The sequence below is a fragment of the Gadus chalcogrammus genome, chromosome 23 (genome assembly GCF_026213295.1).
Source record: "Gadus chalcogrammus isolate NIFS_2021 chromosome 23, NIFS_Gcha_1.0, whole genome shotgun sequence".
Classification (NCBI taxonomy): Eukaryota; Metazoa; Chordata; class Actinopteri; order Gadiformes; family Gadidae; genus Gadus; species Gadus chalcogrammus.
Genome location: NC_079434.1, coordinates 15,241,860 through 15,265,355, shown reverse-complemented (window position 1 = coordinate 15,265,355; position 23,496 = coordinate 15,241,860). Strand labels below are relative to the sequence as shown.

Genomic DNA, 23,496 nt, shown 5'->3' with positions numbered 1-23,496 from the left:
ATCAGGTATAATTCTTTTTTTAGAGAGTGAGAAAGATCATTTTTTTTTCCATGTATGATATGTATTTTTATACATCATTCCATATATATTTTTTAAAAACAAAATGTGCAAACAAAGACAATCTATTTCGTGTGCTAAAAGGGGCATTACCGCAAAACGCCACCAGGTGTAGTAGTTTAGACGATTTAGTAAAAATTGTAAATTGTAACGGCATTAATTGATTACAAGCGACATACTTTATGCCATCTTATTAAAACACATAAGCTTACATTTCCCTCTGGAAACTCGGATGAAAGGGTGCTTCCATTTAGTGGAATAAATGTACACTTGTAAATAAAGCATATTCATTAATTATTTGTATCATAAAAATGTAACTATTTGCATCACAAAACCCAATATTTACATTTAGTGGTTTAGCACAACAAGCAAATAAAAAGTGCAACAGTATGCCTATAGACCAATAAAGCTATAGCCATATAATTGTTTAGTATAATAAATAAGTCTTTCAATAAGTTGCCTCGCACATGTCCTTGGCCCCATAATGCGATCGATCAACCTTTGTCTTGCCACAACACCTTACTAAATAACTTGTTGTAATTTACAATTAAGCATTCATATAGCCTAGCCTACTTAACAAGCATGAGTTAAAACGTAGGGGCTATGTGCGAGCAGTTGGGAAAGCCGTTTTTCGAAGTTAGAAAATGTAGAAATACGAACGGATTTCAGGGACTCAAGTGAAACCATGTAGTAGGGGTATATAGGCTACATTCAACCATTGAATTCAAATGGGGAAAGGAATGAAACCACCAAAGTAAGGTTACAGCCTAATAATGAATCCAGGTCCACTCAAGTGGATCTGCAATTAAAAATCCTTTAATCGAATGCCTCATTTTATAAACTATATTGACAACAGCGTTGAGAAAAACGGCAATGACAGCCCTGCAAATAATTCACTAACAAATACCTACTCCATGACATGTGTCGATGTTGTCTTTATTAATAGGTAGGATAATTTGTTTAGTAAGTTTGGCTTAATTCTTGGGTTGCATTATAGCCTACCTTTGGGGAGGTGACATTTAATCACAGATAACGGATAATGTAGCGTAAAACCCTTGTATTATTTTATACTCCCGAATAATAGCGTTCAACGAGATGCATGCAGTCTGCGTTAAACTCTCATTCTTTCAATTTATTTAATTAGAGGAACATGTCGCTACAAGCCCAAGATACACGCGCACTGATATAATATAATAGGATATATAGCCTATAGGACTCACAGGTTCAGGGACAGGTTTAGTTGCTGCTCTAGATCAGGCATCAACTTGTAAGGTGATGGCTACACAATTTAAAGCCTGTAAACGTTTCAACCGTGGCAAGATTTCCTTGAAAGTAAAAACCATTTCATGACACCAATAGAAGCATATATGTCAAGCGCGTCTCCATGGGTTCACAACCTTAACGCTGGATTGCGGGGCAGGTTGTAATTTTTTTTTTATCTTTGACTGAAATACAGAGGAAAAACACAAAAAAAAACGCCCTAGTTGTGACACTGGAATCAACATGACCTACTTGAAACCGATACTTAATTCAGGGAAAGTAGCCTATGGCATTTCTAAGGATTGGCATATCTCAGTTGTGTTCCAAACTATTTTCACCCTTAAGCTCTTCCAAAATGAGTGTGTGTGTGTGTGTGTGTGTGTGTGTGTGTGTGTGTGTGTGTGTGTGTGTGTGTGTGTGTGTGTGTTTGTGTGACACGTAAAGAACAGCAAACTTCATAAACAATTCAATGATAAATTATTGAATTATATTAATTACAAACAAAACATGATACTATAGGTCTATTATACATAATAACCCAATAACCTAATAAATAGAACGAATAAATTATCGCTATATTGTGTTATTTCTAAGAGAGTAAATGGATCAGATGTAGCCGGTTGGATTATATTAGGCCCATATTAATTATTTTGTAAGGCTATTTATCCATATACAGATACAAAATAACAAACTATTTAAGCCCTAATTCATTGAGCGAAAAGGGTAAAAATCTTTGAAAATTCTTAAACTGAACTGAGAGATATTTGTTGGCTGTATTGAACCTATTTTCCTTTCCTTATCACTTATTTTAAAAACGGTAACCGAGTCAAATAGGATTTGAGGTAGCCTACACAGGCTATTAATTTGGAACAGGCCGAAAAATATTCACGTGCGGGCGGCACAATTCGTATCGGCCTATATTATATATGCCCACTCGTTAATTAATCTAAGATATGGATGTTAAGGCTAAAATATTCATTTTATATAACCCTATGTTATGATTTATATCTATTCAAATCAAATGTATTATCTTTGGCCAAGATAATGCAGCTATATTTTTTTAATCGCTTCATTTTTCCACGGAATTAAATGCAGTTCAGATGCGCTTACATTTAAATAATCAACCTAAACCATCACGCCCGATAGTTTTCTAAAGCAAAATGTAGGATTCCAAACGTCAATGGAATGAAATAAATTCAGCTCTTCTGTTTTGGGGGACTTTGCCTTCTCAGATTGTAGGTTGGCGTGAGCAGAGCCTCTTCAGTTTGTTCAAGGCTTTAAAAAAGTCTTCAAATCTGTTACAAGTGTAAAATGTTTTATTTAGATGTTTTTATACTGTGCAACAGTAACAATACAATAGTTGTCCATACAATCAAGCGATACAAATACGGAGAAAACACAGGAGACAACAGAACATCATTCGTTAAGCATGAAATGCAGGTGAGGTGCTTATTCGTGTAAAAGAAGCCTGTCATTCCCACGGAATAAAAGGAACAGAAAAACAAAGTCGTCGATGATTAAATATGCATTTTTTCTATATACAGGAGATTTTTCTAAAAACGCGTATACGTTTTAAAAGAGGTGGATGAAAGCGTTTGGATTCAACTGCAGCTACGAAGAGGCTAAACGTGTGCATTTCCAGTAAAAAGGCAAATTAAGAGAACTCTCATGAAGTTTTTCTTCTGCATAGAGCAGTGAACCACCAGCCTACGTCAACCAAAGTCAGCCTATAATTCTCCCAAAGAGGCTAAACTTTCGTTGAAACTTTTCTAAAAATATATAGATTATAAAAAAATGACCATTTTAGGGGGGGGGGGGGGGGACGAGCATATAGACTAACCCTTCTGATATAGGCTACATAGTATTTTTCTGAGAAGAAAAAAAGTGTTAGGCTATATAGGCATGCTTAACTGACATTTTCAAATAGGTTAACCCGGCACACCTAAAATAGTCATATCAATATGTTTGACTCGACAACAAAAAGTAAAAAGGACATCAAACGTCAAATTAAAAAAGACAAAAGAAAACCATCAGTCACATCCGTAAAATAAAACGTAGCTTATGGGGAATAGGTAGGCCTACAGGTTAAATGCAGTTTTTCTGTCTACACTTTGACACAAAACATTTCCCATGGATAATCTCCATAAAAAAAAAAGGAACAGGCCAAATGTTTCATTTTCTACTACGTTAATCTTCCATCCCTCATTAGAGTATGTCGAACAACAACGGCCCTTTGAGACGGCGAGAGTGACGTAAGAGAGACACGATGGAACTACACTGGCGTGAAAACTTCAGAGGAGCGCGTCTTTCGTGGGCTGCGAAAAGCCTGCGTCATTACGCGAGGTCATCCAGAGGAGGCGGACGATCCGTTGACAGACATCTTCCGTGATTTGATGCTGAATGGGTACGGCCGACTCTGGGCGAGGGGGGTTAAACTGGGAGCGCCGTTCTGGTTGTTCGGAGCGCTGAGGGTGAACTGTGGGTGCGGCGACTGCGCAGGCGTACTCGGGCTCGGCAACGACGAAGACGTGGAGGGGACACCGGCTGGACTGCTGGCTTTGTCGCTCGCAAAGTCGCTTTCCGGGCCAGATCGGCCGGTGCTGTTCGGGGCCTCTGGTTGTGTTGGACTCAGCTTCATCTTCTTGCAGTTGGGTCTGACTCGATATTTCAAAGGTAACGGGCCATTCTTTAAAAGAAAAAAGTTTGAGGTTTAAAAAAATTGAACATCGGGGCAAAGATGATCTGCACTCCTACCCAAAAGATTTAAAAACTATTATTTTTTACTCTCGTGGTTTTAAAACAAAATGAGGGTCATACTATCCTACATAATATTCGTCAATTCACAGGGACCTGCATTTGATTAGTTGTGTCACAAACGTTCAGGCCATCCTACCACCAATATGCTAAGACAAGCTATTGTCGATTCAAGCAAGTCTTGCTAATCTTTTATGAATGTTAACCAGATGAAGACTATAACATTACATAATAATGCTCAGTACACCGTTTTACCAACACATGAGAAACTATTAAGGCCTAATTGTAGAGTTAGTGCTTTGTATGTATTGCATACAGTTAGACTCTATATCTTTCACACTAAACTAAACCCACAAAGTTGCAGTTAAGGAGAAAAACATGCTTACCCGTCTCCAAGTGTAGATATAGGCTATATCCATTAGTGTGTAGTAATCTTTTAGTGGTTCATCTTCATACATGACTTCAACCTACAAATATAAACGTAGAAATGCAGGCTTATGAATAATGCATCGGTGACTAAAGCAGTCAACACATTTTCTGCTTCTTGCGGTACAAAGCCACCGATAGGCTGCGCTCACATGTTCAGAGAGGGGATAGGGAATTAATTATAACAAGGTTCTGTTTGCACAGATGAATGGGACTCATCTTACCTGGTAGGTGTTGGGGATATCCATTTTACTGCGCAGGAACTTCCTTAAGTGCATGACTGTCATGGCTGCTGGACACTGAAGGTACCTCTTGTTTGCCGCCTGCAGTTCAACACATTTCTATTAAGTTTTTTTTTATTTAACAGAGAAACGATGGGGACAAAATAATTAATGCATGTAGATTTCAGCAGTCTTTTTTTTACAACTAGTTTATAAAACAACTTTGTATTAGTTCTAAAATAAAAGCAAAAATATTAATTATGTTGAGATGCATTAAAATTGAGAACCAAATTGTCAACCTTAGAACCAAATATATGTAGCTTTTTTCTCCATCAGAGGGGATGATCTGCCAGTATTCAAGTGGTTCATCGCTTGAATTAATTGCTAACAAGTATGTTTGGAAGAAGATAAAATTACAAATATAGATCGGCTACAAACCATGTAGGAAAAAACTAATATTTACCTGGTCTTTAGTGGGCTTGTCATCTGGGACAACACTGAGTTTAACCCTGAATAAATGAAAAGGGTAATTCACAAAATAAGGCAGTTAAGATGTGAGCCAACTTAATCATTAGACTTTATTAGATTAAAGCAAAATATGAATTACCTGTCCCCCAAACGTTAGACATTATTTCTATACAAATAGTCCAAAATATTGAAATTAAATATTTAAAAAGTTTAGTTTTTCTCAGGGGTATACAGAACATGCATGTACATTTATCAAGTTTCAAACAGCATTGAGAATGTAAAGTACAATTAAGAGAAAGCTATTCTTTGCTTAAATCTCAGCAAAGCATTTAGTGTTTCTGTGGTGTGGGTACTTTAAGTTAGTACTTCAATTGAACAACTAATTAATCAATCTTTGGTTTACTCTTGTGGTTCTGTATCTGTGATTTCAAGTCACTAACTCTCAATGCAGTGCACTCTCCACGAGACAAACTCTCCAACAAAACATTCCAACCCATTTGTTCTGCTCTAAAAAATGTTACACCGGGAGTTTCAAAAAGGAGCTCGGTTTTTATTAGAAAACAAAAACGTCCTTAAAACCATCGACTTCCATTGGATGTTTCTGAAGTTTTTAAAGTAATAAAAGGATCCTACCTGTTCTGGTCAAAGAACTCAATAGAGAGACTGATGATCTCATCGTCTGTGATGATGCGCTTGTCTTCGTCGGCCACCTCTCCGCGGTCCTCGTTCGATCCATTCGTAGCTGCATTAAACACACAAACGCACACACACAATGAAACTACAACCACAAAAACAATAGTCCTGTGGGTACATTCAAACTGGAGATATTAGTCACGTGCTGCTTCACAAGACACTGTATGATAGAATTATATTAGAACCAAGTTTGCCAATGTGACACACCAGCTTTGAACACAACATTTCTCATGCACACGGACTAGACCATTACACACCATCTACAGAGGGGTGTGCTGCATAGAAGTCTCTCCTCCTCTTCATCTCATCTACAGAAAGGAGAAAACAGAGCAGGGACAGTCATTAAAAGCAGACACGCCAACATTCAGTGGACGCACCAATCTTATATGGGCAGTAAGAAATCTGATTTGTTCTAAACATGTTCAATTCTGTTCATTCGGTTGACTTCCAACCAAAACAACCCATGCAATTGTGCTTGTTTTTGGTCGTTGACTAAAAGGGGATTCAACCCAATAGAACAGAAGTAGCATCATCATTTAAGCTGAATTGTTTTGTCTGCGGACAGCATTTTAGAATTGGTTTGAGGTCTATGTGCAGTTGGCAGATCTCCTACTCTGCAATGTTGTGGTTCTGCTTACTTTTGAAGAGGCCTGGAACCAGCTTATAGACAATGTCCTGCAGCGTTTTGTCAGACCTAGGGAGAGAGCGAGACAGGGACATTAACTCCAGGAGGGCAAGAGAGAGCGAGTGAGCGAAATTCACTCCAGGAGAGTTAGTGAGAGCGAGAGAGTGACATTAACTCCAGGAGAGCGAGCAAACTCCAGGTTATGTGGTTTGGAATTCAAACACACTTTTGGGCAATGTACAAATATCATGGACCTAGTAGCAGAGAAAGGATGAAAACAAACCCTGTTTGCCTCTTAATAACACAGAAGGTACCGTTTTTCTCTTCTGGAGGCAAATGTGTGTCATTTTTTCATTTTCTCTTTCTGTGCAGGCCTATTTGGAAAGCAAAGATTCCAACTGATTTGCCACACCCACGCCTTACAACAGTCTCTTTTACCCTTTCTGACCCAGACCAACTAGAACTAATCAAACTAATCCCAGTAAGTGGAATGTGGTTAAGAGCAGAAAAGGGGACAACGAAATGACTTTAGAAGCAGGCACTTTCATACAATACATTACATGCAAACACACAACTAAATAACAAATCAATCTCAACACATGTGTTTATTTATTTTGCATTATCAAGTTTATGAACAACTATCCAGTGAAGCTAAAGGTAAAGAAATGGCTGTGGTCTCACCTAATGTTGAGAAGAGGCTTGGTTTTGTGCACTTGCACATCACAGATTGGACAATATTTGCTGGTCTCCAGGTACCGCACAATACACATCTTGCAGACTGAAAGAAGATGTTTAAATTAGGCAACATGTATTTTCCCTCACTGCATCAATAACATGAGGTAAATTATCACGTTACACCCTCTTCCAATTAGTCCATGTATTTTTTTCCCCAAAGCAAAAAGCTCGAAATTGAAATACACAAAACGGTATTAATATCATGTTAACAACCATGCACATCAGGTTTTTTTCTTCAGGCCATTTACGCAGTATGTAATTTAGCTTGCAAATGACAGAATTGTAAGCATTGTAGATTGCCCTCACATGAATGCAGGCATTCGATGATGGTGGTCGCGTCGATGAAATATCCCCCGCACAGGACGCACATGAGGTGTGGGTTCAGCTCCGTGATCTTTATTCTGGTGGTTCGATGCATGGCAAAATACCCAAACAGACCTGCGGAGGAGAAGACAGATTTACAATTTCGTCAGACAAAAAAATAAAGCGACGGGAGGGAGGGACATCTTTTTTTTTTTTTTTTTACTGCGGGGCAGTTTGCATAGAACAACCACAACCATTTGGGCTTTCCCATTGTTGCTCTGACTGCGTTAAAGCAACATCATTGTTGACGCTACTACAATACGGAAAGGCAACAATCGCTGGTTGATGAAGGGGCTACCGACTGACCTGGGGGCCAATAATCATAAATGAATCACCTCTGTGACAGACGGTGGGGATAGATAAATAAACATACGTGTGTGTAAAAAAACAACAAAAAACACCTCGATTGCAGATTTGGTTGACGTTGGCAAAGGTCACAAGTTAGCAAATGAAAAACAAAAACGAACACTTTGCGTGCAGCGCGGAGATCCGAGACGGAGAAATCACGTCGTGGTTTCCTCGCGTCAGAGGACCCTAAATTCGGTCGATTTCGATCGTTTAATTTCGTTTGACGTCGACGCCTGCGTCATATAAATCAAGTAGCTATTTTGGAGCTGCGGATCGACCACGGAGGGGGTCGCGAGAGGAGACGCTCGTTCACAGTCAGGTGTGTGACACACATAGGGGGGGGGGGGGGTCTTTGCGTTTCTATGGCAACTTCCGTCGCTTTAAAAAAAAAAAAAAGCGCACGGCGTCTATCGTGGAGCCAGTCGTCAGGAGAGGGAGCGTGTATGTGCACCGCGACTCGACTCGCGCAGAACAGCCATCGCACCATAACCAGCGGAGGGGTGGCGAGCACGAGCATGGTGGGAGTGGATGTTTCCCCCCCCGTCCCTCCACCAGCGCTCAGTCCGCCAGGGCTACCAGCATGGCTGCCATTTTGTGGGGGGAAAAAAGCACGTATCTTCCGAACCGACCGATAGGCTTCGTTCAAAGCGGGGAGTGAGGAGCTGTAACGCACGCATGTGTGCTCGTCGCTTGGTGAAACGTTGGAGTCGCGCGGATGCGTTCTGAAACAAAGCCATCCTCTCCCCGCAGAGGATCTCGAACGTTTTCCCCAGCGTGTGTGTGATGCCAGCATAACTTCACACACACACACACACACACACACACACACACACACACACACACACACACACACACACACACACACACACACACACACACACACACACACACACACACACACACACACACACACACACACACACACACACACGTTTCATCCTCTCCCGATATTTCTGCACAATGAGCCAATGCAAGTGCCCTCAAATGACCAGTGAAGTTGCAGTGTGAAGGGGTCAACATCAGCCTACATTGAGGGAGGTTGTCGACCGATGGGGAGCTTTGATGGGCAGCAGTCCAACCAATGCCCATCAACAACATCCAGCCTCCAGTGGATTCAAAGGGAAACTTGTCACAAAGCTATATCTGAGGGACACAAACCCAACGAGGGAGTGAGGATGACTCACTGGCCACCGACAATATAACACAATAAAAACTATATATCTGAGGCACACACACCAAACGAGAGAGTGAGCTTGTCTCAATGGCCACCGATAATATGACCCAATCAACCCGCCCCTCGGTAATATTGCATTTCGATGGACGAACGTGTGAGGAACTTTTTACACGAACACGTTCCCTATTGCAAATATGCACCATAACAGTGGCGCCATTAATCGACGCATTTGTTGACACAACTGCTGTCGCTCTGGGGCCCACTGTGACGTCGTCCCGGTGATAATGGGGCCCCATAGCCTACACCTTTTTTTATTTCTGTTTTTAAAAAAGAATTGACGCTTTCAATGAGAACTCATGGTGAAATCCTACATGGCATGGCCATTTATCGAGGGCGTATAATAATAAATAATTGAACATTGTGTCAACTCTGTTAGGCCCACGGAACGCAGAGACAAGCTGGGGTCTGTTTATAATTCTTATGTGTCGTAGTGGGTTCGCCGTGTCGGTTTTTTGTGGAAATAGCCTACGTGCATAGACTCTCTGTATGTGCAATGTCCACTGAAGTAGGTTGGGCAGTGCCAGCCCGTGTATGATCCCGGTTCTCTTTTAAATGGCTTCTTCGCAGTAGGAAATATCCAAAGCCACTCTGTTCTGCCGACAGTCGCACTCACTGTGTTCCGTCAACCAAAAAGGCAGGCTGTTAAAGATCCATATTATGATGATCCGTCACTGCTCTGTCACCCCTGCCTTCGCGTTCCCTCGACGTGGGAAGTCCATTTGGAATATGGCTTATGGATTTCATTTTTATTTTTATTTTTTTGACTAATGACGAGCCACGATGGTGGAGGGTTGGATTTGACTGTGTTTTCAGAGCTAGACGTTTTCAAAACAATGCGTGATTTTAAATGTTGAAAAATGAAAGCTCGTCTCGGCAGAGCTTGGGTTATTTTGAAAAAATGCATTAAATAAAGAAAATAAAAAAATCATGCATAGGCTACTTAATAAAACCTTTATGATGACCCTCAATAATAGTGAACACAGTCAGCTTTGAGCCAATGCATTAGAAGTGATGTCTTGGATGCTTGCTTATCGACACATTGTCTCAACCAACCGACCGATGTATCAAGTACATTTTTATTTTTGTAAACAATGCGACCCATCAAACCAAGCTTGCAATACACCAGGTGTTGGACAGGTTAAAGAATAAATCAACATGTCCTTGTCGAACCACAGGAATCTAACAGCGTCAAAGATAATTGAAGATCATATTTGAAATGGAGGACACTTGTCACGTCTGAGGCTTCCACCAAAGCGGGAACACAAGTTAATAAAAACGAGACACGACGGAATATGAGTAAAAACAACTCGCCACCATCACCACTACACTCTACAGATCCCAATTCTATAAAATCAGAAGTCAACGTGTCAATTAAAGTATTAAAACCCTGCTCGTCGGGTTGGACGGTGCTTCAGACAGCCCCGTCCGTGTCCTGATCGCAGCAGATTGGCCGGTTTAAAGAAATCCAAACGCCATACCACAAAGACTGGTCCAAAACCTTCCTAAACAACACACTCTGTAAAAAGGCACAGTGGTAACGTGATAATCGCCGATGGAACAGCGTTTTCGCGTGCGCAATAAAATAACATTTCTTGGAACGGTGACACAAAGCGCACCGTTGGAGGAGCGCTGGAACCAGCAGTCAGTCGATACCCCGCATCCACTGGCGGATCGTTTCGACACAAACCCTTCGACACACCGCAAGCTGTGCCACAACATCATCATACCATTCGGTCCGTCGGTGAGACGCGCTATCGAACATTACGTACCCGGTGGCTCGATGGGATAATCCGTGAGATCGGAGCCGAATAGACAATGAAAGTTAGAAGGCGATCAGCAGAAAATGAATAGGAGCCGAGCCGCCATCTTGAAACCGACTGCAGACGCTGTCAATCGCGCAGAGCGCACATTTCAGACGCGTACTAAAGTCTCGCTGGGCTCAGCGTCGCCGCGTTTTACGCGTGTCGAGAGGCGCGGGATACGAAGACGTCGGGCTCCTGGCGTCGCATTAAAGAGGAATCCCGGGTCCGTGGTGCGATAACTTTGCCTCCAAATTCAGCTCCCTCCGTGGAAAACGCAGCACTGTGTGCTCTGTGGAAACTGACACCGTCCCCAAAATGGCTTGTAGTCCGACCGCCCCGCCGCGGTCACGTGCTCTCATTCCTTAAGGGTGCCTGGAAATTACTGTCGGTGTATTCTGGCCTCTGCTTCACGGCGTTGGGTTTGGTATAAAATGCGAGACACACACACGTAGGCTTTACATATTTATATATCCACACACATACACACAGACCGCTGATCAGACATGTTACATAGGTCAATAGCTCATCCACACCATATAAAGTACATCCGTCCTTTTTTTAAAGCGCAGATGGCCGACCCGTAATATTTCTGGTGTGTGTGTGTGTGTAGACTGCACGAATCTGTGGCTGAGTTCGGGTTTTAGGAAAAACCCGCAATAGCTGCGTGCTCTTGACTCTCTTCTGCTGCTCACGACCCATTCAGACCTGGAGTGCGGTGGGGCGCCCTCCTTCTATTTTGGGCCATTCGACTCACCGACATGAATTAATGATTTTAAATGTTGTAAAAGAGTGCAGGTCGATTGGATGTGCAGCCACAAAAGCCGATGCTCTCGTTTTGAATGCCATGTGAGTTAGGGTATCGTAGGAGATCCAAATACAGCCCGTCCCGGTATATAGTCTGTTTTTGCCAACTTTCGAGGCTTTCGTTCACAATGACTTATTGAGGACGAGAAGGTCATGCTCGTATGATTTTTATTTTATTTTTTTACGCAACAATAATGGTTTCATACAAATAAAAGGACAGCGTGCTCTGATTGACAGGTTTTTATTTACATCACCTCTGGGAATGAAAATTATTCAGCTGGGTTTCAGTGAAGCATTGATACAGGAAGATAATAAAACAAGTAGGCCTATCTCTAGGATTAACACCATTCCACTTCAGTGTATCCATGAGACACGAAACAACTCTGCCCAGGCGACAGTCCCTCAGGTCTCTCCCACCAGGTGCTGTAGGCACCTCACATTTGAGTCGCCTTCTCCAAACTCTTTGCTGCGTCCTTCATTTTCCCCACCAGATCCTGGGAATAAGAGGACACCCGAAACGGCATCACATCAGAGCCAAGCCAGGATAAGGCGTCGCATTTTTTGCGAAAAATAAATAAATATCTAAATAAATACAAAAGTGCCGAATAAATGAGCATATACCAGGATAAATAATCTTGACGAACGCTGACAACCCGAGAATACATTAAAAGTGAAAATGATATCCATTTTTCAATCGCGGGCATAACTTCAAATATACAGTATTTGACTATTTTAGATGTCGACATACTTTGATAGAGACTTTGATAGTGGGACAAAAAAAGATTTGCACACAGACCAGTCGAATAATCAGTTTTCACACTCATAAAGTGGTTCGTCTAATTGGCCTATTAGTAACAACATCTTGGAGTTTAGCCAATGTTTCACTCGACGCCTCCCGTTATTTCTTTCCATTGGCAAACCGATCGTGATGAATCTACAATTTCTGCATGTCACACTATTCAGGGATCGTGGTTTGTGTATGTGTGTAATTTTGTTGAACCAATAGGCCTACGATATAGTGCCCAAAGCGTGCAAACTTCATTGGAGAGCCGGAAGAAAGTCAACATGCTACAACAGGTCACATGTCATTAAGGGATCTGAATTATGTCGAAATAAGACAACATGACCCCGGTCTCACCTGTAGCTGCTCTACCGTACAGCTAAAGTTAATATCCTTCGCAGATCCCTCGAGGCCAGAGTTCTGCATAAAGGTCACACACACACACACACACACACACACACACACACACACACACACACACACACACACACACACACACACACACACACACACACACACACACACACACACACACACACACACACACACACACACACACACACGTTAACGTTAAGCCAGGACGTTGGGTCTTCGTATGGGTTTTCGCAATACAACTCTGGGTAAGTCATACCTCCACGTTCAAGGAAAGGAGGTAGAATGGCTCGTTCACTTTATGGACGTGGCCGTTCTGAAATGGACAAACACGTTAAGATATTGGGGGGGGGGGGGGGGGAAGAGAGCTTGCCATCTATAACACATCACTGCTCAGCTTACCTTCATGTGGTACTGCAATCGCCACGACACGTCGTTGATGTGGGGAAGTTGACTCCCTATGCTGTAACGCCAGACAGAATGATTCAGGTTGAAATCTATTTAAGAGTGACTACCAACTATTAAACCAGCGATTGCATTTTTGTTTTATTTGACATTGAACATGTGAAATGGAATAGTCTACATTCAAAGGAAAAAAGGCGAGGAGAACACCGTTATACTTGTTGCCGTTTATGAAGTATTTTACGCGCGCACGTCTATATTAAGCAGGGCATGGGTCAAGTGCACGAATACTAATGCGACAGATCAGCGAGGCTACACCAAATGAACCCCGCAGATTTTTAAAAATCCATTAGAGGAAACCAAATCAAGCCACACGATTTCTGTGCAGCATATCTTGCGGTAAGATGGAACATATAGCAAGCCCCCTGCGTCTATAGGCCTAATATGCCTATAAGTTATAGTTCGAGTTTAAAGATAAATTAGCATGAACTCGAGCCTGATCGTTTTTCCATTGCAACGACTTTCTAGTGATATTGTAACAACCTGCATGGGTTGGCTAATCGTAGAAATCAAATATGTTATCTATATGTTAGATAAGATGCTATATAAACCAAGATTATATCTTGATGAAGGCAACCGTTGGAGTTTACCATTTCTCTATTAGTCTTTAATATATAAAAATATAGTCCATATAGGCCTATTGAAGAAGTCCAAAAATATTGACCAATAACCTACCTTGTCAGTACACCTTCCAGTTCTTCTTTATTATTCTGCAAAAATAAAACATGTGTCAGACATTTGTAACAGTGGAGTAGGAATGAATGAAGAAATAATTAGGGTCTGACCTGGTACGACTTCCAGAATATCTCTATTCTCTCTGCGTCAAATGTTAAATCTTCAAGGCATGAACTGTGATAACATAAGTAACACATTGTACAAAGATAAACATGTAACCAGGTGTAAGAAACACTGTTCATTTAGTACCGTAAAAGAAGAAAGACTTTGCTTTGATTATCTTATTTGTTTTGAATGAAAAAAATGAAAAAAAAGATCAATCAATCAACACAGAAGAAGCCAATTTAACCAGATCAGTAAAACCGGTTGCATCACAATGACTAACCAAATGTTTGACACAATATATATTTTTAATTAAACAAGGAACAAAGAAAGTTATAATGATACTTTAACACATATTATTCCACTCCGTTTTTTAAATACTGTGCAAACCCATTGAAGTCACCACTATGTCTTTGAGTCAATATGGACCAAAAAAATAATTCAAATCCCATTTTGGACAGGTATCTGGCGCATCGGTCTGCATATCATAAAAAACCCTTTCCCCGACCGCGGATATGTTTACCAAGCGCAAAAGTATGCAATTTAAACGTACAGGCCTAAACCATGCTCTCAATCATTAAAGAAGGAGCATCTTCAAGCTCTTGCGGGTTTGTCCGATTAGGGTTGTTGCCTAATTGATTTCCACAATATCCACTATAGGTCCTCCTACTAATGCAGAGCAGATCCCTTCACGAAAAGCATTATTATTCCTTTATTAGATTAGAAACGTATTGTTTGATTAAACATTCAAATACAACTATTCATTGCAACATTTTTAATAAAGCAACTTATTGAAATACAATTACATCTACGCTTTCTGACAAAGGTAAGCAACAAGAAGACCTTGCTTGAAAACGAGTAAAATAGTACAGCCTACACCTTGTACTCTTCTAATACCTTATTGTTGATTTGTCTGCGTTTTGTTTGACCATTTCAAGTATGCAAGTGGCTGCAGCGGCGTGACACCGTTTTACAAGAACCCGGTCAATGTTCTCCAGACCAGGATCAGCTGTAATCAGAGAAAAAACACGTTAAAACCTGGCAGATACAAACTGCGCCGATTCTGCGCAGACCGACACGAAGCGACGCGCATATGCGCACGTAGAACAAAACACAGATGTACAAATTTGATGTAGCCTACCATTTATTATTGGGACACGCACTTAAAAACAAATGGAATAATTAGTAATCGCCATTTCAATGGCTATCTGAGCATATATACCGAACAATTATACAGATAACATAATGTGTATGTTTTGTTGTCACTGTAGGTTAGGCTACTGGCATGTCTGGTCCGCCACATACAACGGATGTCTATCGAAAGGGGGACAATGTGTTAAGAATTGATTTCCTTTTTCCCCATCATGACACACACACACACACACACACACACACACACACACACAGGGCATGGTGAGGACCCACCACGTTATCCCATATGCTAATTGTGACATTTACATATCAGCGTGATTCCATTGTTGAGCTTAACGCGTAAGCATAGGCTGCAGAACGCACCGTGGCATGCTGCACATCTACCTGTGTCTAAAAGTGGACATTGTAGGAGGGTGGTGTAACGAGATGCTTTCACAGTAGCGTAGACTGACCGACAGACAGACAGAGTTGCCACTCGCAGCTTAGCCTAGCCTTATTACAGCCGTACTTCAACCTCTCACACAACCGCGAATAACACAAGACGCAAACGGATCCGGTCACCACACATTTGAGATCGGGTGTTAAGTAGTCTCTTGCGACGTGTTAAAGGTAGGCGCTGGCTGCAGCATTGAGCGATCTGTGCTCTTAGTGTTCGACGTAGCATTCACAGGCTAACAGAAAAAACACCGGAAGTAGCGGTGGGAAGCAGCGCAGACAAAAGACGCTCGGCTCGCCGTACCTAGAACCCCGGGATCCGCATGGGCGGAGAGCAGGCTGCGGAACGTAACGTCTGTCAGCACCGTGAAGCTCCTCAGGTCGAAGAGAGACGGGTCTGCTGCAGACTGCAGTCCTTTCTGAACCGACTCTGATAGCTCCATCTTGCGTGAATGGAGTCGAGAGTAAATCACGTGGACGATCAGCTGGTGTGTGTGTGTGTGTGTGTGTGTGTGTGTGTGTGTGTGTGTGTGTGTGTGTGTGTGTGTGTGTGTGTGTGTGTGTGTGTGTGTGTGTGTGCGCGAGCGTGCGCGAGCGAGCGCGAGCGAGCGCGAGCAGCAGAATAAAGCAAGGCGATGCCTGCCCTCGATTGGGAGTTGAGAATGCTCAAATGGACGATAATCGATGTGGATTGCAAAGTAGCTGCCAAATGCGATAGGATTGTTTCTCTGCATTGTAGCCACCGTGTCCCACCTCAACTGCATTTACGATAACTCCACAGACCCAATAAAGTTGCTTACTCTATTGTGGGCATGTAATCGATTAGGTTATAGATTGTATTGGTTTATTGTCATATGGACCATTCGGCTATAGATATAGGTCAGTGACACACACAAATTATTTAAACAATTATTGGTTTTAACAATAAATGATAATACCCGAAATAGGAGGTTGGGTATTGATCCATAATATAGGCCTAGCCGACTTCTGATATTGTTTCTGCTTTTCATGTTGATAAACTGCTGTCAGCCGTAAATAACCAGACGGCAGGTGATAGAATACACTGTCTACACAACACGCTCACATACAAGGTACAATCTCTTATCTGTAGGTTATATCCAGGCTGTATCCAAAATCAAACGTAGCCTATGCTGCACTTCATATCAGGGGGTTATGGTATCAGTTTATTATATGCAACCTAACGATATAGGCTATTCAATTCAGTAGAAAAGCCGCAGTGATTAACTATAGGCTTTATTCAGACCAATGTATTTTCTATTTGGTTTATGCCGAGAGTTAGAATACATTCTTTAACACAAACATGTAGCCCCAGTTCCTCTTTCGTCTGTTTCTGTTTTATGCTCAAATGTTTATAGCCTAGGCTATAGTGAACCGAGTATTTTATCTGTCAATCTATTAATATCTTTGTCCTTGACTCTGAATCCGTCTTTTGTTCAAAGTCCATCCAGCCTGTTCGCTCGTAAGTGCAATGTGCGTCTCAAATCTGATCACCAGGCATCCGTTTGTGTATTTTTGGTACGGTTGGTGAGCTCCTGCAAAACTCGCGTGGTCCCTGTGAAATCATCTTGCCCTTTATCAAGCAGAACTCACAATGGAATTAAGTTTGAATCTGCACAAACTCTGAAGATAATGTATTACCTTTCGGCAGATTAACAGTGTCTTACGTGTCAGAAGATTCATTGAAAACAGGCTATGTTGTTATTGTTGCTTTTGATGCTGCTGCTTCAAGTTATCAACCAGTCTTGATAGAACAGTGCCCATTGACATTTTTTCGGTTAATAAATAATACTAAATCATATTGGTCATTAGAGTAGGCTACGCTCATAACTCTTGAAATGGTAAAATCACTTAATATCAATCAGAGGTTATTAAGGGCAAAATATAACACAACATCAGACGTAGTGAATGTCTAATCGAATATAAATATTTAGGCTGATCATAAAATGTAATTTTTGAGAATAAGGTCAACTCATTCAGGACAGTTGTTTTATTTATCACATGTATGAACTGGTGTACCAAAAAAAAATTGTTTATGAATTTATGCACACACCTGTTGATCCTTAAGCCGATTACCATTTTAAATTCATGAATGAGACAAAACGATCGGCGAATAACCAAAAGCCGAGTAGTTTACGCTCACATGGAAACATCCACGCAACTTGTCATATAGCCTAGCCTAAACGAAGAACATCAGTGTTATTTTGACCCTGTCTATTGTCGTTTGTTTGATTTCTTAAGGTGTGTCATTAACACAGTTGGTAACCATGTCTATAATCACCAAGCTTTCCAAAAAGGTTTTCCTTCCGTTTTAATTTCACCATAAGCCACCTGGTCCTCCTGAGTCGTTTGTAGCCCCGCTGCGGTGACGCTCTTGGTGATGACGATGCTTATAATTTTTTACCTTTGTGTTACATGCCCGTATAAAAGTAAGTGGATTGTGTCACATATAACTACGTAGCCTATACATTGTTTCCATATGACATGAAACGCTTAACAGCCACGTTAGCAGCAGCAGACGAGCACCAAGAAGTTACAATGCATCACAGTGTTCCTAATTCGGAAAACTTAACACACCGTTAATAGCCCATGTAGGTTTAACTAAGCGCCCTTCTTTTTCATGCTTGCCACTCTTCCCGCGAGCCGCAGGGTCTGCGACCTCCCCCTTAATCATATTCTCATGGAAGGACGTCTGCACAGCAGCACCTAGGCCGAGGAGACTGCATGGGCCGTGATGAGGCGTCCAGTGCGTGTTCAATGGATCGGAACGAATCGTACGCGCCATAGACCTGGACGCGCAGTACCAGTTGGACTAGGTTTTAAGACTATAGCAACGCTGTTCCAAGGTTTGTTTATGTGTGGTTTAAATACCGTGTTCGCTCGGGTTACGCACAAACGAGCATTTCAAAGAAGCCCATCTTAAAGTGATGGGACCATATTCAGCAGGCTGGGTGGCACCGTGCCAAACCATTTCTGGAGACCAGGAGGACAGGACAGGCGACCACCGTGGACGGATGTGTTTTATCTCTTCCGGTTATCTCTTTTAAGAGGGACACCAGATTGCCAAGATGATTAATTGCATTCAAGGTTTCCCAGCGTGTCCTTATTAAACCAACTGTCAAGGGTTCAAAGAGCAATTATTAAAGAGATCAAGCTCATCACATTTTTGTTAAGGGAGTTTATCATCTCATCATTACAGGCGACAGCACAGCCAACAAATTAAGATAGTTCGTGTATTGTTTTGAAAAAAGTTATAGGAAATACTAAAGAGAGAGTGGCCTGAGTAGGGGAACTTAGCAAGTTAAAATGTTTTGACCTTTGGGCAAAGGAACAATCTTTGGTTACAATTTTGTAATTAAAAAAAACGTCACTTTAAACTACTTACAAGTTCAGCACGTCTTAATTTGAATGACGTAAGTAATGTGCCAGAAAAACATTTGATTGAATTGTCTTATCTTTACTTTTGGTTGACATTGTAGGCCTACGTATTGAAAACCCAAATAATTGAACACTAAATGCATCACAAATCAACTACCCAAATTGATAAACGGATAGATAGGATAGATCGATAGAATGATAGATAGATTATTAGCAAAGTCCCACGTGCACACACAGACACAGACAGACACACAGTCACAGACACAGACACAGACACAGACACACACACACACACACACACACACACACACACACACACACACACACACACACACACACACACACACACACACACACACACACACACACACACACACACACACACAGACTGATACAACAGTATGAAAGTAGCAGTTCAACGAATAGAAAATATTGATCTTGGTTGAATTTGAAAGAAGGAGGGGTGGGGGGGATTACAAGAAAGGGGAGTGGGGGGGACCTCAATAATACTCGGTTTTGTGCAGCGATTGTGCCCTCTGTTGGAAAGACCAGCCCGTTTCGAACCTTTTATTTTTATTTTATTTTTCATTCGACATTGTGATTGAGAATATAGGGCTCAAGAACAGAGTTATTGTCAAATATATATATTTAATAGACGTGGCAGATAAAACGCCAGTGTCACCGAGAGACGCTAATTATATGAGATAGAGCTTTAAAGAACTGCTTACGTGTAGCCTCCTTTAAACACTATAGCTTCAAAACTCATTATTAAATCACTCTAACAACCGTAATGTTTTATAATTGCATTTTAATATGATGAATTTGCACGCTTTGTTCTGTGCGCCCGAAATGCAAGGTTCAGGAGACACTACTCCGTCCTGGCAAATGATATAGTGGCCATTTAACCGACATCATCGATGCGAGGCTAACAAAGAGCCCGATATCTCATGCGCCCGGCGTGCAGGGACTCGGTTGACCGCTGGGTGGCAGTGGTACGGTGCGAGTGGTGCGGTTCTTAATTTCTTTCTCTCTTTTTTCCTTATGTCTCGAGGGAATCGTTGAGGGGGGAACAAAGAAAGGGAGGCTATGGCAGAGAGAAAGAAAAAGAAGCAGTGGTGGTGGTGGTGGGGGGCTGGATATGAGGGGTGAGTCTTGGGGCTGAGCGTGTATGCGCGTGTGTGTTTTTGTGTATGCACGTGTGGGTGTGTTTGCGCGCGCACGCGTGTGTGTGTGTGTGTGTGTGTGTGTGTGTGTGTGTGTGTGTGTGTGTGTGTGTGTGTGTGTGTGTGTGTGTGTGTGTGTGTGTGTGTGTGTGTGTGTGTGTGTGTGTCGGTGGGGGGGTTAGGTCCCCTGCGACAGGACTTGCGGAAATTTGAATGGCTCGCATTCACTTCACTCGATCGCGCATGCCCAGTGTGACTCTGTTTCTTTCAGTCATAGCTCTGCGCGAGGCAACACCACTACCATCACCATCATCATCGCCATCCATTATGACTTATGGCGCACGCCATGCTGTATTAGCTCTCGAGCACAGCCTTGGATATGACAGATGTAATGCTGATGATCCTTCGTGTTGAAATCCTGCCGGAGACGGACGCGTCATGCAGGCTACTTGCTAGTTGAAAAGAGGCTTGTTTACACAGGTTTTACACATTCAACCCCCTATTTGGAGCCGCGATTGTAAATGAATTCAAATAGGTCCATACATAATCTCCCTTTAACAGCGAAGGTGGAGCTACCATGTTTTTTTGCCGGAGTAACCCAGACCCAGACCCTTGCATAATAAATTAAAATACAATCGTCAGACGGTTGAGCTTATATGGGCAGCTGACGTCAATACCGTAGATGTACATAACACGCACACACACACACACGCACGCACGCACGCACGCACGCACGCACGCACACACACACACACACACGCACACACACACACACACACACACACACACACACACACACACACACACACACACACACACACACACACACACAACCTACATATTGCCTAACAAAGTTCTGCATTGAAGCATATCCATCAACCGAGTTTTTAAAAAACATGGACAAGATGGCCATTTTTATATAATTAAAAAGATTGTTATTATTATAATTGTTTTTTATTATGTGTATAATTATTATTTTTATAATTCTAATTATTTATTATAATATTTGAAAACCTCGTAGAGGATTTTTTTTTTAAATAGGCTAACTAATAATTAAAGGCTATAAACATAGACAATCCCTTTATTTCCTCAGTGGTCGATGTGCTCTATTTTTGTCTTATTATTAATTGATGTATTATTATTTTAATTTCCAACATAGCCGGGTAAGAGGATATGCCTCTGCACAAAAAAAAGAAAAAAAAAAGGCTGGTTTTCTCACGACCAGCAGCTTTTCCTCCTTCCTTCCTGTGGGTGAAAAGCAGCGCGTTGTACCCGCTGCTCAGGAGCACAGCTACCGCTCGCTGTCCTCCTGAGCCGCGCTACTCTCCCCGGCTATCTCACGGTCATTGTACCAACGTTTATACATTGCATTTGTATTCATTGCATTAGATATCTGAAATAATCCGGCGAGTTGTGTTTGAGATATATTTCAGCGCGTAGTGAATCGGGACTTCGCCGTCTTTGTTGTTGTGTAGGCGAGTCTAGCCGACGCACAGTGAACCCTGCCCGCCATATTCCCCCCGTCCCCCCATCCTGGTGGAAGTTGGGGATCGCACGCAGTTGTTTTGTAGCCAGCGGTAGCGGTGCGTGTTCCGATGTGACCCATTTTTAAGCAGGAGTTACTAATTTGACTACACCAGCAAAGCAGTGGTGGCAATATGTGTAATGAATATAAATTAATCCGACACCGTATGGAAACCTATTATCACAACATTTCTGGTAGCACTATTGAGCAACAGGTACAATTTGATTAAAAATATATATTTGGTTGTATTTTTTCTTTAAGTACAATTGCGGTCAACATGATGGCCCATGATGGCTCACCTCTTTCACACAGGATTATATGCAAGCAACCCTTCTGGAATCTTGTATTCAATAATGTGCCACCACTTGTGAAATGTTTGAGACACTGCCAGATATCACATCTAGAACTTGCTTGTCATAGTAGTGGCAAACATTTAATTTCTGTCTGAGTAAGACAAGTTTTAATATTGCAGTCAAGATTCTAGACCAAACCATAGGACTATAGTGAGCTATTCTGGGAAACTATAATAGCACAATGAATTTTCATTAAATTTGCTATGCAATACTATGCCTATACTAGACTAAACTATAGATTACTATGAGGCTGTAATATAGCCCTCCATATCATTATATCTGCCACTTATTAAGTATTATTAATTAACATTAATAACACATTCATTTACCAGAGCAATTACTTTTGAAAATTACAAAGAGAGACATTTATATAATAATTCTGTGAAACCTTATCAACAATACCGAACCACAGTATATATATATATATATATATATATATATATATATATATATATATACAGTATATGTGAAAATAAATTTCTTTGTAAGAAATATCATATTCCCTCCTCTCTCTGTCATATTACCAAATATATTTAGATATAACAAGAAAATATAATATACATATAGATTTAAATAGTATATTACATGAATAATGTATCATTTAAAATAATATAATTGTATCAATGCTCCCTGTGTGCACGCACACACACACGCACGCGCAGACAAACACACACACACACACACACACGCACACACACACCAATACCAACACACACATAAACACAGGAATAAATGAGGTTGTACGACAGTGGCTGGTCCTCCCCTAAGCTTGTGCATTGGCCGGCAGGCAGGCATTCACCGCTGGCCAAATTAAAACACTTTACAATCAGGCAGGGCAGAGGACGGCCCTGTGGCCTCTCAGGTTCCTCGTGCAGGGGGTCTTCACAGAGGATCAACTTTCATGCATGTGCTCTGAAAGAAGGATGTTCCTTTGTTCTATCCCCCAGCAGTCTCAATGCAGCTTGTCCCTCTCTCTCTCTCTCTCTCTCTCTCTCTCTCTCTCTCTCTCTCTCTCTCTCTCTCTCTCTCTCTCTTCCTCTTTCGCTTACTTTCCTGTCTCTCTTCCTCTTTCTCTCTCTCTCTCTCTGTTCCCCCTCAATCTCTTCCTGTTTTCAGTTCGACCTTTGAGTGCGAACCAGTTTAGGGATTGATAATGTACAAAATGGAATGGCTGTGGGCACTTCCGCTGTAACAGATACTACACTGGAAATGCCCTTAGATAAGGATCTCTAACACGTATTAATGTGTCTGTTCAAAAATAGCAGAAAGGAGAAACCCACTGATCCCTAA

The 23,496-nt window shown here is 41.6% G+C and overlaps 2 protein-coding genes across 2 annotated transcripts; both read right to left on the bottom strand.

The window, feature by feature from the left end:
- Window positions 1-2,520: 2,520 nt before the first annotated feature.
- On the bottom strand, window positions 2,521-11,351 carry bmi1a (bmi1 polycomb ring finger oncogene 1a). Its single transcript, XM_056584326.1, has 10 exons — window positions 10,954-11,351; window positions 7,546-7,677; window positions 7,186-7,282; window positions 6,518-6,573; window positions 6,137-6,187; window positions 5,820-5,928; window positions 5,182-5,227; window positions 4,722-4,820; window positions 4,458-4,538; window positions 2,521-4,003 (listed from the first exon to the last, which is right to left on the bottom strand). The coding sequence occupies exons 2-10, from the start codon at window positions 7,655-7,657 to the stop codon at window positions 3,662-3,664; spliced, it is 993 nt and encodes a 330-aa protein (XP_056440301.1). The 5' UTR covers window positions 7,658-7,677; window positions 10,954-11,351; the 3' UTR covers window positions 2,521-3,661.
- Window positions 11,352-12,015: 664 nt separating this feature from the next.
- On the bottom strand, window positions 12,016-16,251 carry commd3 (COMM domain containing 3). Its single transcript, XM_056584327.1, has 8 exons — window positions 16,074-16,251; window positions 15,080-15,191; window positions 14,191-14,254; window positions 14,081-14,115; window positions 13,346-13,406; window positions 13,203-13,259; window positions 12,929-12,991; window positions 12,016-12,284 (listed from the first exon to the last, which is right to left on the bottom strand). Exons 1-8 carry the CDS (start codon window positions 16,210-16,212, stop codon window positions 12,225-12,227), a joined length of 591 nt encoding a protein of 196 aa, XP_056440302.1. The 5' UTR covers window positions 16,213-16,251; the 3' UTR covers window positions 12,016-12,224.
- Window positions 16,252-23,496: the final 7,245 nt, after the last annotated feature.

Bases quoted from the DNA above. Each gene is read 5' to 3' on its own strand.
- bmi1a (XM_056584326.1), bottom strand. From the start codon at position 7,657: ATGCATCGAACCACCAGAATAAAGATCACGGAGCTGAACCCACACCTC. The intron at 5,228-5,819 runs GTAGGATCCTTT...TCATTTATTCAG, and splicing joins GAGTTCTTTGACCAGAACAG to GGTTAAACTCAGTGTTGTCC. The intron at 4,004-4,457 runs GTAAGCATGTTT...TTTCTTTTAAAG, and splicing joins ATATCTACACTTGGAGACGG to AATGGCCCGTTACCTTTGAA.
- commd3 (XM_056584327.1), bottom strand. From the start codon at position 16,212: ATGGAGCTATCAGAGTCGGTTCAGAAAGGACTGCAGTCTGCAGCAGAC. The intron at 15,192-16,073 runs GTACGGCGAGCC...CTCTGATTACAG, and splicing joins TGCGGATCCCGGGGTTCTAG to CTGATCCTGGTCTGGAGAAC. The intron at 12,992-13,202 runs GTATGACTTACC...ACCTTTATGCAG, and splicing joins TCCTTTCCTTGAACGTGGAG to AACTCTGGCCTCGAGGGATC.